Below are 15,281 nucleotides of genomic sequence, written 5' to 3' on the forward strand. Positions count from 1 at the left end.
TGTAGATAAAAATAGGATGCGGTTCTTTCAACAAATATTGGTGAAGCACCCACAGGCTCAATTTTAAACACTGAGGAGTTTGTGCTTGAGCACAAAAGTCTTCCTAGAGCTTTCATTCTTTTTTCTTTTCTCTTGCTTTCTTTTTCTTTTTCACAGCAAGGAGGAAGAGCAGAGGGAGAGGCAGACTCCCCTTTGAGCAGGGAGCCTGACACACCCCCCTTTTTTTTTCTTTAACAAGTTTTTAGGGGCATCTGGGTGGCTCAGTTGGTTAAGCATCCAACTCTTTTTTGTTTTTATAAATTTATTTTTTATTGGTGCTCAATTTGCCAACATATAGAATAACACCCAGTGCTCATCCCGTCAAGTGCCCACCTCAGTGCCCGTCACCCAGTCACCCTCACCCCCCGCCCACCTCCCCTTCCACCACCCCTAGTTCATTTCCCAGAGTTAGGAGTCTTTCATGTTCTGTCTCCCTTTCTGATATTTCCCACTCATTTTTTCTCCTTTCCCCTTTATTCCCTTTCACTATTTTTTATATATTCCCCAAATGAATGAGACCATATAATGTTTGTCCTTCTCCAATTGACTTACTTCACTCAGCATAATACCCTCCAGTTCCATCCACGTCAAAGCAAATGGTGGGTATTTGTCGTTTCTAATGGCTGAGTAATATTCCATTGTATACATAAATCACATCTTCTTTATCCATTCATCTTTCTTTTTTTTTATTTTTTTTTAAATTTTTATTTATTATTTATGATAGTCACAGAGAGAGAGAGGCAGAGACATAGGCAGAGGGAGAAGCAGGCTCCATGCACTGGGAGCCCGACGTGGGACTCGATCCCGGGTCTCCAGGATCGCGCCCTGGGCCAAAGGCAGGCGCCAAACCGCTGCGCCACCCAGGGATCCCTATCCGTTCATCTTTCGATGGACACCGAGTAAGCATCCAACTCTCGATTTCAGCTCAGGTCACAATCTCAGGGTCATGAGATCAAGTCTCTCATTCGGCTCCATGTTGGGCATGGAACCTGCTTGGGATTCTTTCTCTTTCTTCCTCTCCCTTTGCTCTCCCTGTCCCTTGTGTACACTCTCTCTCTCTCAAATAAATAATAAATTTTGTTAAAGATTTTATTTATCTATTTGAAAGAGAGAACATGAGCAGAGGAAGGGCAGAGAGAGTGGGAGAAGCAGACTCCCCACTGAGCGGGGATCCCAACGTGGGGCTCAATCCCAGGATTATGACCTGAGCCAAAAGCAGACATCTAACAGACTGAGCCACCCAGGCATTCCAAACAATAAGTTTTTAATGTGACATGTCTTAGAACGTATCAGCATATACAGTTCATCTTCATTCTTTTTTTTCCTTTTTTTCCTTTTTTTTTTCTTTTTTTTTTATCTTCATTCTTTAATGACCACCTAGAATGGATAATTTAGTCATTTCCTTTTTGAAGATACCGTTACTATTTTGTCCATCATGCTAAAATTTCCCAAAAAAATTAATAGCAGTTAAAAAATAGTAAAGGTCTTAAAAAAGTAAACAAAACAATAAAGATCCGTAATATAGAATACATAAAAGGTGAGAGATCAGTTTCACATCTGACTGATGGGGCTTTAAAAAGGAGCAGAGGGATCCCTGGGTGGCGCAGCGGTTTAGCGCCTGCCTTTGGCCCAGGGCGCGATCCTGGAGACCCGGGATCGAATCCCACATCGGGCTCCCGGTGCATGGAGCCTGCTTCTCCCTCTGCCTATGTCTCTGCCTCTCTCTCTCTCTCACTGTGTGCCTATCATAAATAAATAAAATAAAATAAAAAAAAAAAAAAAAAAAAAAAAGGAGCAGAGAAACAGAGGTCATTATTAATGACTTGATACAAGAAAGTTTTCCAGAGCTGAAGTGCCACAAGCTTCTAGATCGAAAGGGCTTTCTTATGCATAGCAAAGTTAATGATAAATGGACCAAGAAATAAATAAAGCAGCAAGAAATAGAGAAGATTCTAAAGACTTGGGAGTGAGGAGGAGGGTGGGCATGTGGCAGTACAGGAAAGAATGAAAATGAGATTAGAATGGAATGAAAACAGAACAGCATTAAATTCAGTGGCAACACTGGGTGCTGGATTAGAAGTCAAAGCAATGCCTTTAGAAGCGGAGGCGTTTTTCCTACGTGGACTTCTTCACTCAGCCAAATCAAGTGTAAAGGTAAAGACTTTTTTAGGCTTGCGAGGCCTAAGTCACCTCCTGTGTACCGTTTCCTGTGTTAGTTTCTTAAGGTCCTGGGAATGTGCTTCAGCAAAACTGAGGAGTGAACACACAAAGGAGATGTTGGAAATCAGGAAACAATAGCTATAACCCAGCCCAGAAGAGCAGTAAAGGGAAGCATCAAAGGTGATAACTGTGGTAGCAGACAGAGAGGGCAGCCCGCCTGGACCAGAGTGAAAAGATGTGTGTTTCTGAGGAAAGACTTTCTGGGCAAATGGGGTAGTCTGGGGTCTTGGTAGAATGTCTCATGTGGTGCTGCAATTAAGGGGAGTTAAAGTAGAGGAAGGCATTGAAGAAGGAAAGAAAGGGAGAATACCAGGGAAAACAAAAAGCTCTCTAAGAAAAGAAATGTAGAGACACATGGGTGGCTCAGTGGTTGAGTGCCTGCCTTTGGCCCAGGGCATGATCCTAGAGTCCCAAGATTGAGTCCCACACCGGTCTCCCTGCATGGAACCTGCTTCTCCCTCTGCCTGTGTCTGCCTCTCTATCTCTGAGTCTCTCATGAATAAATAAATAAAATCTTTAAAAAAATTTTTTTTAAAGAAAGGAAATGTATTCATAATATAGTTCTTGTCTAGTCAGTTGACAGCAATTGCAATGTCAAACAGTGTAGTGCTGGTGATTTATTGACTCCAAAATTGTGATACATCTATATCAGAAGAGTAGAGGGAGGAGTTAGTCCAGAGCTAGATCCCAGTCTACCATAGCCTGAGTAAATAGATACTGTCTAAAATGTATAAGCCAGAAGGTTGTAGGATAAGCACAATATTTTGAGAAATGCAGTAACTCTTCAGAAGCAACCAGGAGCTAAAATTAGTTACCCCTAGGAATTAAGACTGGGTACGGGAGTTTTACCCAGACAATAGGGAGATAGTTTTTCATTAGAGTGCCTGCCTTTGGCCCAGGGCATGATCCTTTCAGTACTACAGTATTTGATCTTCTGAATACAGGCAAGAATTACTTAGACAGAAATTAAATTATAAATTCAAAAAACTAACATGTATCCATTGTAAAACATCCATACCATATAAAAAAGGCACAAGTGAGTGAAAGTCACCATAATTCCATCACTATGGAATAACTACTGGTAGTTTTATAGACGTATATACTTCCAAACATGTATTATTTTAAAACATACATTTAATATTCTGCAAGATTTTTACGATAACTATTATACACTACTCTATTGGACCATACATATTTCACTTAAAAAAAAACACACATCATGGCTTTCTTCCCGTATTGGTCAGTCTAGATCTACATCAACGTTTTTAAAGATTAAATAGCATTCTCATTTATAAAATGTGTGCCAAAATTCACAACTAGAATACTTCTAATTCTTTACCATTTTTAATCATAGATCTGTAGTAGATACCCTTGAAGAGGTAGGTGTGAATTTGTTTTGCTAAGAATTACTTTCCACCTGGGATGAGGACCTGACAATCTGTTGTTATTCTCTGATCTTTCCCATTGGACCAATCAGATAATCTCCCAGAAATTTGAACATTAAGATTCCTACGTGCAACATAGTTTCCACTTAGAAAGGTACTGAGAGAAGTAGACAAGGGGCCTTAGAGTCCCAGAGAAAAAGAGATTGAGAGAGATTGAAATTGACATTGACGCCTTCTTGGCTCCTGCTGGCTCTCCAGTGTCTGATTCATGCAACAATATTTATTAAGTGTCTTTTCCATGCCAGACACTATAATGAGGTACAGTGGTAGAAGGAACAAGGCAGACAAGTTCCTTACTCTCTTGAAGCTTTTATTCTAAGGGAAAAGATATAGCAAAAAAAGAGAAATACAGAGTGTGGTAAGAACCGTGGAAGAAATAAATAGGGTAAGTAATGGTGGAAGGAGATCGGAGGATGCCTTTCAGAAGAGGTGACTTCTCTGCTAAGACCTAAAGGGGCAGGATGAGCCAGACAAGGTAAAAGCCAGGGGGAGGTATTCCTGTGGGGATCATAGAGGTGGGGGATGTTCTTGGCACAAGGAACAGTAAATTCAGAAGCCCTGAATAGGTAGGAAAAAGCTTGATGTATTTGAGGAACAGAACAGAGTTTGGGGTGATTCTCATGAAAGAAGCTGAGGGGGGCGGTGGTTAGTTTGAGGTGAGTGTAAAGATGCAGGGTAGATCCAAAGCACGTGAGGAATTTGGGCTTTAATGAAGTGAAAAACATTTAGAAGGCTTCAGAGAATTGCCACGAAAATATTTTTTAAATGTCTCTTATGAGTCTTATGACCATCTTTCCTGCCCTTGGGTTCTGATAGATATCCTTATATCTTTATGTTGAATTCTCTCTCTCTCTCTCTTTTTAATTTAAGCTGGTTTCAATATAAATATCTCCCATAGTTACCCATACCCAAAAGACTAGGCCAAAAACAATAGTCTTGTCTTTGTGCATGGAACCCTGGGCCTTTTCATGTTTTTATATATGTGTTTGTTAGCCGTTTTCTTTTCTACATAAAAAATTTCCTCAAAAAAAAAAAATTTCCTCTTTGTGATCTTTATTCCTCTGTTAAGCTTTGACTTTTTCTTACTGTTTTGTAAGGACTCTTTGCATGTTCTCAAGAGTAAATTTTTATCTTTCATATTTATTTCACTATTTTCCCAGTTGGATGTTTACCTTTTAACCTTGTTCATCTTATTTTTTGACATTCAGATTTTTTTCCCTGAATAACAGCTTTATTGAGATAAAATTTACATGAGTTCACCCATTTAAAGTATATGATTCAGTGCTTTTTAGTAAACACAGTGTTGTACATTGACCACCATTTCGGAATCTTTTGTTACTCTGGGAGGAAGCCTCACACCCATTGGTATTCACCCCCATTTTCCTCTCTTCCTAGCCCCTGGCAACTGATTTACTTTCTCTCTCTGTAGATTTACCCTTTCTGGACTCTTCATGTTAATAGATTCATAAAATAGGTGGCTTTTTTTAACTGGTCTCTTTAACTTACCATCATGTTCTTAAGGTTCTGTCAATGTTGAAGCCTGTGCCAGTACTTCACTGCCTTACATAGCTGAATAATATTCCATTGCACAGATATACGGTATCTTATTTATTCTCTTCATCAGTTGGTGGACATTTGAGTTGTTTTCACTTTTTGGCTGTTGTGAATAATGCCGCTGTGAGCAGTTGTGTACATATGGAAGATTTTGAGTTGTGTTTGCCCAGAGCAGTATTGGTCTTTTTCTTTGAAAAGATTACCCTGTTTCTTGTCACATTAGTGGAACCTTCTCTATGTAGAGGTTATACATATTTGCTTGTCTTTTTAAAAAAGTATTTTTATGATTGAATTGTTAAATTCCAATCTTTACTTCATATGCAAATTCATTTTGATTTAAGATTTGGAGAAAGGATATAATTTTTCTCAGTAGAATCACTAGATGCTCCTAGATAATTTATTAAAGAGGTTGTCATGCCCCCATTGATTTGAAACACTACATTTGTATCAAAATTAAAACTTTTTTTTTTAATTTTTTTTTTATTTATTTATTTATGATAGTCACACACACAGAGAGAGAGAGAGAGGCAGAGACACAGGCAGAGGGAGAAGCAGGCTCCATGCACCGGGAGCCCGACGTGGGATTCGATCCCGGGTCTCCAGGATCGCGCCCTGGGCCAAAGGCAGGCGCTAAACCGCTGCGCCACCCAGGGATCCCAAAATTAAAACTTTGTAATAGGAAAATATGTTCCCAAATCTTGTTTTATTCTATTGATCCTTTTTTTATGTTCCTGTTGTGGTATTCCATTGTAATTCTAGTAGCTTCACCTTTTAAGATCTTTAAAGAAAATCCTTTCATTTTTAAAAATGATTAGGTATTCCCCCAGAGATACTGTACTCTGTATTTTTCAACTTCTAGAAAGAAATCTGATAGGATTCTGACCAAAGTTGGGTTAAATTCACAAATTTAAGGAAACAATTATTAATTTTGAACCTTCCTCTGCTACAGTATGGCATGTCTCCTTTATTCAGGTGGTTCTTTTATGTACCTTGGTTATGTATCTTCCTTGTAAAATGTGCTTCTAGGTATTTATTCTTGTTCCTATTGTGAGTCCCAAACCCTCCCACCCCCATCAGTTTTTTAACTAGATATTTAATTGGATTAGAAACGTTTTGCTTTTGGCTGCTTTTTTCTTACTTGTAATTGCTTTTGGTTAATTCTCTAGGGTTTTCAATGGAGCACACAGGCTACCAACAGGAGCAAAACAGAGGGGAGCACTCTGAAGGAAATGTTGAGCATATTATAGGAGCACAAAACTTCATTTTGTTTGGCAGGTCAGATGAGGCCTTTTTGAGGAAGCATCATCTAAATACATGTAGATTTGCCACAAGTGGGAGGAAGAGCTTCTGCACAGAGGGGCCAGCACCTATGATGATCTGGAGGCACAGTATGCAAAAATCTCTAGCAAGTGTGCAAAGATCAGTGGCAAAAGTGAGGAAGGCACTTGAGGCCAGTCAAGGAGTTCAGATCAAATCATGAATCTGAGACAGTAAACAGCTGAAAAGGCTTTTGAGCAGAGTTGAGACACATTCCAATTTACATTTTTAAAAGATTCCCCAGCTGCTTTGTGGAAAATAGGTTCAAGACAGATAAGAGTAGGGAGGAGTCTGGTTAGGAAGCAGTTGCAGTAAGTTAGCTTTATACCTGCTTATCCTGGCCTAGGCTATCCCATTAATGTCATTCTTCTCCATTTCTCAGTATTTCAGTCTCTACGGAATAAACTAACATTTTTGTTTGTTTTTGTTGAAAAACTTGAAAAACAAGTTTTATATTGGAAAACATGGGATTTTGAATTTCAGATGGGCTACTAGGTAAGCTATTGCATGTCTTACAACTTCATAAAAAGCAAATCTGGACCTATTTATCAGGTTTCCTATGTTATTCGAGATGAAGTGGAGAAGTACAATCGAAATGGAGTCAATGCCCTGCAACTGGATCCAGCACTGAACAGACTTTTCACGGCCGGTCGAGACTCAATCATAAGAATATGGAGTGTCAATCAGCACAAGGTAAGGCAGGGATTGAGTTTTACATTTTAAATCTATACTCAGTAAATTTTAGTCTAATATGGCACCTTTCACAGTTTCAGGTTTAATTTCTGAGCAGTGAATTATTTTACACTATAACCAGAATCCTGTAAGCCTCTGAGAAAAACACCCCTGGGAGGGTGTTCAAAACCACTTTAGCTAAACTCCATAAACTGGGTGTTTGATAAGCACTCTCTGCTACAAAGGAACAAAGAGATTTGTCTGGTAGGAGGATTACTTTCAGCAAGTTATTTTTCTGTCTTAAGTATGTTCCCCAAAAGGTTCTTGGTAACCCTTTTTAGTGCTTTAAAAAAAAAAAAAAGATTGAATATGCTTTTTTACATTTGTAATTAATCTGGAACAAACATTTGATTTCTTTATTTAAAAGTGATTAGGGTACCCCAAAAATCCATAGGGCCTTATTAGATAATATAAGGTTGATACAAAAAATATAAAGACAACATGCTCACTTCTTCAGGAGATTCAAAGTCTGTTTTTTTAAACAGAGAAAGGACTTAAATCTATGTAAAAATAAATCCTTAGTCAAATGGAAAGGAAGCCTTTTTGTATTTTGTTCGGATGCCTGTATCTTGAATGACATAGGAAGGAAGATTCAGGAAAGGAGAAAGCATTTATTGCACTCCTAGCTATATACCAGACACTCTTAGCACTTTCCTATCCAATGTGGTTTTAATTCTCACAACAACTCTTCAAGGCAGCTGTTATGATTCACTTTCATAGATGAGAAGACAGACTCAGAGAAACCCATGGTTAAATAGCTGGCAAGTGACAGAGAATTATATCCCAGTCTCACTTCAGAACGCTGGTGTTTGACCTTGTAGTTTTAAAAGTCTGTGTCTCTCTAGCAAGCTCTGCAAGTCTGACGTCCTGTCTGAAAAAGAGCCACTGCTCTACACAGTTGCTGGATAATGTTTCTTCAAATGGACTTTGGTTCCAGGGGACTTTAAATTTTTTAACCAATGGAAATAGTGGTGGCCCAGTATCAAAAACATGGGAACTAAGAATACTATGGCTTTGAAATACTTTTTGGATCTCACATTTGAATCACAATGTCACCTTTCTGGGAAATGACAGTATTTCAAATAAATTAAGGAAATTGCTCACAAGAACTTAAGCCTGAAAGAATCTAGAAAGCTGCCTATCCTGCCCTTATACATCTTTTTTCAGTCTTCGTTTCATGACAAGACTGAGTAGCATCATTTCTCACGTAACTTACAGAGAGCTGTTCTCTTCACCCTTGAAGGGTCATGAACTTGCCTGTGTTAGGTGTAGGATGTAACTAAATGCTTTTCTTTAAAAGGCCTCTCCTGGTAATTAAGCCAAGAGAGGAATGGAAGAATCTCAAGTTACTGAATTGATACGGTGGCATGGGTTGTGCCTCTTTAACCTTGAGCTTCCAGTTCTTCCCTGAAGGACTATCGATATTATGAGGAAAGCATTTAATTCAAAAGGTAAAAAGACCTTAGGAAGTTAAGAGCAAAAATGTTCATCTCCCTCTGCAGTCAGGCTCAGCTCCTCACTACGTCATCAGCAAAGTCTTCATTTCTGGGCCTGCTGTCTGCTGTGAGCCTTCACCATCACCCTGATCCAAATCCCTCCAGCCTGCAAATCTGCTCACATCCTGTCCTTCCTAAGAAATTCCTGCCTGCAGCACACTGTGTCATATGCAGTACCTTGCCCATATCTTGTTGCCTTCACTAACTTAAGAAATAAAAATTAAGCATTTGTCCTAGAAACTTAGGCTTTCATCAGTAATAAAACTCCTGAAACAAAACGTCTGTTCATGTCTGTTATATGGAAGCAACAAATGTTTGATGAAATTCTACTCTGGGGGCGCCTGGGTGGCTCAGTTGGTCAAGCGTCAGACTTTTGATTTGGGCTCAGGTCCTGATCTCAGGGTTGTGAGCTCAGGCCCCGCGTTAAGCTCTGTTCTGTGTGTGGAGCCTCTGTTCTGTGTGTGGAGCCTGCTTAAGACTCTCTCCCTCTGCCCTTCCCCACCCACTCATTGTGCACGTGATCATGTGTACACTTTCTCTCTCTCTCAGATAGGTTGTCACATTAATTGAAGAATGTAAACATATCTATAATTTGTAATATATTCCATCCTGTAATATAAACTAATAACATTCTTACAATTTTTCAATTTTAGCAAGATCCATATATAGCATCTATGGAACACCATACTGATTGGGTAAACGACATTGTACTTTGTTGTAATGGGAAAACATGTAAGTACCTCTTTGTATTATTGGGCGTCTGGAAGTTTTTCATTCAATTTGATAAGCTTTTCATTTTTTATGTACTTTTTTTTATTGAGTTTGACATACATACAGAAAAGCGCACACACCTTGAGAACACAGATCAGTAAACTTTTATAAAGTAAACACTCATATCTAGATACAGATTACCAGAAGCCCCCTTGGACTATCCTTTCAGTCACTCCCTCAAACACCAAGATAACTCTTTCCTAAACACTATAGATTAGTTTTGCCTGCATTCAAACTATATATAAATAGATTCATAACAATATGTATTCTTGTAGCCTTATTAATGTCAGATAAGTTGCTCCTTCAACTGGAGCATTAAAAAAAGTTTGCCCTGCCTACTTAAAAAAATATTTGAGGGGTACCTGGGTGGCTCAGTTGGTTAGGCATCTGCCTTCATCTCGGGTCATGATCTCAGGGTCCTGGAATGGAGCCTGCATCGGGCTCCCTGCTCAGCAGAGAGTCTGTTTTCCCCTCTGCCTTTCCCCCTACTCGTGCGCGCCCTCTCTTGCTTTCTCTCAAATAAATAAAAATAAAAGCTTAAAAATAAATAAATGAAAAAATGTTTTAGGCAAAATACAGTAGGTTCTAGGAAGAGCATTTAAATATATATGTGTGTGTGTGTATGTTTGTGTGTGAACATTAATAGATACTTGAATTGGGGCGCAGCCTGGGTGGCTCAGCAGTTTAGCGCCCCCTTCAGCCCAGGGCCTGATCCTGGAGACCCGGGATCGAGTCCCACATTGGGCTCCCTGCATGAAGCCTGCTTCTCCCTCTGCCTGTGTCTCTGCCTCTCTCTCTCTCTCTCTCTGTCTCTCATTAATAATAAATAAATAAAAATAAAATCTAAAAAAAATAGATACTTGAATTAACGTTAAGAATTTTATAAATAGGGATCCCTGGGTGGCACAGCGGTTTAGCGCCTGCCTTTGGCCCAGGGCGCGATCGTGGAGACCCGGGATTGAATCCCACATCGGGCTCCCGGTGCATGGAGCCTGCTCCTCCCTCTGCCTGTGTCTCTGCCCCTCTCTCTCTCTCTCTCTCTCTCTCTGTGACTATCATAAATAAATAAAAATTTTTTAAAAATTTAAAAAAAAAGAATTTTATAAATATTCAGCATATGTGTGTCTATGAACATTGGTTTGAAAGTATGTTGCATTGTTCTAAGTCTTTAAGATGGTAAAAAGTCTTACTACTCGGGGGTTTGTTTATTCTTTGCCTCTTCTAGTAATATCTGCTTCTTCTGACACGACAGTGAAAGTGTGGAATGCACATAAGGGATTTTGCATGTCAACACTAAGGACACATAAGGTAAAACAACAAACGTAATTTTCTGTGTTTCTAGTGTAATACTGAGATCTCGCTACTTTATGTTGCTCATTTTCTTACTGATCTAGTAGATCATTTTATGTATGTTCTGTTACAGGATTATGTCAAGGCCTTAGCATATGCTAAGGATAAAGAACTGGTAGCTTCGGCTGGATTGGACAGACAAATATTCCTTTGGGACGTGAATACTTTAACAGCATTGACTGCCTCAAATAACACTGTCACAAGTAAGGTGTTTGAAAAAAAATTTTTTTAAGTGATTCAAGTTGACATAAATAAAGAATGGCTTATGAAACATCTTTGATAGGCTTACATTAAGACAGTGATTTATATTTTGAGAGTGCTTCTACCTACAGCATTCTAGCCCCCAAGAGTGTGATTGAACAACAAGGAGCTAGTTCCTCACAGCAGTCTAAAAATGGTAACTTCTCCAGGTGTAACCTGGTTATTTTTGTACATGTGCATGTCTTAGCTCCTGGTAAAGTGTAAGTTCCTACAGGGCAGAGGAATCTGTCTCTTATCACCACTTTGTACCTCCCACAGCATTGCCTGGCCCCTGGCCCAAAGCTACAATCTCAGTAGACACTGTTGATAAAGGTGCCGATTAATTGACAAAGTAGGCAGTCTCTGACTCTTAAAAGTGTTACTACGTCTTATGAGCCCTTGAGTTGATGGCCAGGATGGAACATACCCAAAGGAAAGAAAGAAAAGGCCTCCAATACCAGTTTTGTGGGACCCTATCAGAGCCACTCTAAACAATCCATCCAATTTCAAAAGAGTTCAGAGAGGTTAGGTTCCTCCAGAGGCAATCCAGAGACATTCACAGCAGGGTAAGACCACAGGTGTCTCATCAACTAAGAGATCTTAGATTACCAGGTCAGACCCAAACAAGTCTAGATTTGAAACTCAGCCTCACAGTTGGCTTAACCTACTAGAGTCCTCTAGGCCTTAGTGGCAGAAGGGACTCTTAGGAGCACATTTTTGGCTAAACCTGGCCTAGGAAGTCTGTGTTCCAGATCTGAACTATCTAGATCCCTACATATAGGTCCAATTTGTCATGACTGTGGAATTCTCACAATGACAAAGCTAAAACAGTCAATATAACCTAGGATAAGCCAGGAAGGGTGCATTAGGACACTGGTGTTTATAATTTCTTGAATATTGTTCTTCCTTTTTCCTCAGGAAGTATGCAAAGCTCTGAACACTACTCTCTCCTTGTTCTTGATTTTTCACCGTGTATTATTGTAGTGATTCAGCAGCTGGTCCCTGCTGGGGGCTGTCATGACACATCACTTAGTTCTCTCTACATGTAGTATCTGCCTCAAAGAGACACTAACAAGAGGGAACAAAGCAAAAGAAGTCAGAATTGTCCCAAGGCTTAGGGTTACAGATTCTACAACAGATCTATCTTGCTTAGAATTGTTTAGAGAGATTATCACCACAGGTTGATAGCTAACTTTTATTGAGTACTTCCTACAGTTGTTTTCTAAATATATGTATTAACTCCTTTACTCATAACTTCTCAGTATTTTTGTTTCTATTCTTTATTGAAAATTAGGATCATACTATATAGACAATTTCATATGCAACTTTTTTCACCACAGTGAAACTAAGCTCTGAATCAAAGAGCATGAGCATGATTCTTGCTACCTATTGCCTAATGTCCTTCCAAGAATTGTACCAAATAAGTTGTAATTATCCCACAATGTATGAGAGTACCATTGTACTGTTTTTTGAGAATTATTACCTCATTGAAAATCTGATTGGTAGGTGAAAATAATTTTTTTGTGTTTTGATTTGTGTTTCCTTGAAAATGATGAGTTTGGATATATTTTTTATATTTATTGGCACAAGTATATCTTTAAAAGTACATTATTTATGTGGATAGTTTTTAAAGGATAGTGCAATTCAATTTAGCAAATATTTATTGAGCACTTGTGTATGCTCAAATCTAGATAAGATGTAAATTTTGATAACAGTGTTGTTGAAAATGACCTTCATCATAGCTAGATTTCTTTTCCTTAGAGCACTCACAAAGATAAGATTTTCTAAACCAAATAATTAAACTTACAATTTTTGCTGACTCTCTGCCAAACAGCTGATGATTTTGTTAACATTTAGCTTCGTTTATCCTTAATAGCTTCTTCTTTAAGTGGGAACAAAGATTCCATTTATAGCCTGGCAATGAATCAACTGGGAACAATCATTGTATCAGGGTCTACTGAGAAGGTAAGGGGGAGCCTAACGGGTATATTTTAACACTGAAACACAAAGATACCAAAATAATTTGATCTGAGTAATTACTAAATATACAAACTGGTTTTGCCTGGAGGGTGCTAAGGGAAAAGTTTTATTTGAAGAAAGAAGAATATAACTAATTTCTGTCATGTGTGGTGATGAGGGCGGGGTAGCTGGGTGGGGGAGGCCTCTTCGTGTTTTGACATTTAAAAGGCTTCCTCCTACTTAAAAAGATTGGGGGCCTCAGACAGTGTCATTGGCAGAACAGTATTTCCTTCTCAGACTATAATGGTTGTCATTTGACTTCTCATTTATTATTGAAATTTGTTCGTGTATATACTCAGTTTGTGTAATATTTTGTTAAAATGCACAGGTTTTAAGGGTATGGGATCCAAGAACATGTGCAAAACTAATGAAGCTGAAAGGACACACAGACAATGTCAAAGCACTGCTGTTGAACAGAGATGGTACACAGGTACGCACTTGCAGTGTGGACGTTTACCTAATGATCTTGTCCAAAATTCCTTCTACCAGAAACTTCCCCACTTTGTTGCCTAGGTTGATTTAAACCCAAAGCCACATATATTATAGATTGTGGTCTACTCTTAAATCCTTAAAATACTCCATTGTATATAATAGTTATCCACCTTTTAAAATTACTCTGTTTGCATCACTTTTATTTTTTTCTTTTTTTCCATTTGTTTTTATTGAAGTTCGATTTGCCAACATATAGTATAACACCCAGGGCTCATCCCATCAAGTGCCCTCCTCAGTGCCCATCATCAGTTACCCCAACCCCCCACCTACCTCCCCTTGTGCAACCCTTTGAGCATCACTTTTATTTATTTATTTATTTATTTATTTATTTATTTATTTATTTATTTATTTTTAAAGATTATTTATTTATTTATTCATTAGAATACACAGAGAGGAGCGAGAGAGAGGCAGAGACACAGGCAGAGGGAGAAGCAGGCTCGATGCAGGGAGCCCGACGCAGGACTCGATCCCGGGTCCCAGGATCACGCCCTGGGCTGAAGGCGGCACTAAACCGCTGAGCCATCCGGGCTGCCCCTGAGCATCACTTTTAAATAAAGGTCAAACAGAAAATGCCCTCAGAATAATTCTAATGCCAACGCATATATGCAGTTTTGATGTGTATAGAATAAAAATAATTTAAAATTTTACTTTGTGTAAAGCGGAAGGACGTTTTGGTATTGAAGTCTTTCTACTAGTGAATGTATTAAGGGGAAATTTCCTGATAATGAGTCTGTCTGACTTTGGTGCGAATCCTGTCATTTGACTATGTAGATACAGTCTGTAAGTTGAGTCATCTAACAAAATATTTAAGAGTCGGCGTTTCAAAGAAAAATATTTCAGTAATGTTAAAACATGTACTGGTACTCTGGTACTTTGTTGGTATATAATTCAATTTGTTCTGTAGCAGTAGGAAAATGATCTTGTGTCAATATAGATAATAGAAACAAAAACCGAGGACCATTTTCCCTTATGGCCTACCTCTTCTCTATATCCATGCTTCCTCCAGCCATGTTTTGTTATGGGCAAGGGAGAAGCCCAGAGCTAACTGGAACTGACTGTGAGCAGGTTGGGAAAGAGAATAGGGAGGTGATGTGATGAGAGGTGCTGTCACTACCGTGGAAATTACATCATAGAAACTGTCTCACACGGGAATTAAAGAAACCTTTGTCTCCAGAGGTGAGAGGAAGGTTTGGAAAACCAGCCAAAACTAGGAAATCATCCTCAGAACCAGGCAAAGAGAGGCTTGAAGATGCCAATAGAGGTCTTTGGAAATGCGGAAGGGTCTTGATGTTAATGTACTGTGGGGCTTGAGAAGAGGACTTCTTGTTACTAGTCAGTCCTTAGTTTGCTCATCTGCAAAGTAGGGGTAGGGACCATAATACTTAGTTTGTATAGTTAGTTGGTAAGAAGATTAGAAGTAGTAAGTATATTCCTGTCTGAGGCCATGGCATTTTCTATGCTCTTGAGATCCTTGCCAGCCCCATTTTCATGGGAGTCTAAGAAGTCCAGTTCAGTCAGCTCCTCACTGTTTGGCGGTGTGGCTGCTGGGCTACACTTGAAATGGCCGCCCCTGCCTGTTCCATGGGCTTTGTTCAGAATTTGACTG

The 15,281-nt window shown here is 39.0% G+C and overlaps 1 protein-coding gene across 2 annotated transcripts in view; it reads left to right on the forward strand.

Moving 5' to 3' along the window:
• The window catches only part of WDR48 (WD repeat domain 48), a 50,292-nt gene that overhangs the window by 8,809 nt on the left and 26,202 nt on the right, over nucleotides 1–15,281 (forward strand). For both annotated transcript variants that reach the window (XR_003141844.3, XM_025461253.3), the window contains exons 2-7: nucleotides 7,128–7,268; nucleotides 9,457–9,535; nucleotides 10,800–10,882; nucleotides 10,998–11,127; nucleotides 13,041–13,129; nucleotides 13,512–13,613. Coding sequence is in view for 1 of the 2 variants with exons in the window: in XM_025461253.3 (XP_025317038.1) it covers nucleotides 7,128–7,268; nucleotides 9,457–9,535; nucleotides 10,800–10,882; nucleotides 10,998–11,127; nucleotides 13,041–13,129; nucleotides 13,512–13,613 (624 nt within the window). In the remaining variant the exon portion in view is untranslated. The remainder of the gene's footprint in view (nucleotides 1–7,127; nucleotides 7,269–9,456; nucleotides 9,536–10,799; nucleotides 10,883–10,997; nucleotides 11,128–13,040; nucleotides 13,130–13,511; nucleotides 13,614–15,281) is intronic.

Source organism: Canis lupus, chromosome 23 (genome assembly GCF_003254725.2).
Source record: "Canis lupus dingo isolate Sandy chromosome 23, ASM325472v2, whole genome shotgun sequence".
Lineage (NCBI taxonomy): Eukaryota > Metazoa > Chordata > Mammalia > Carnivora > Canidae > Canis > Canis lupus.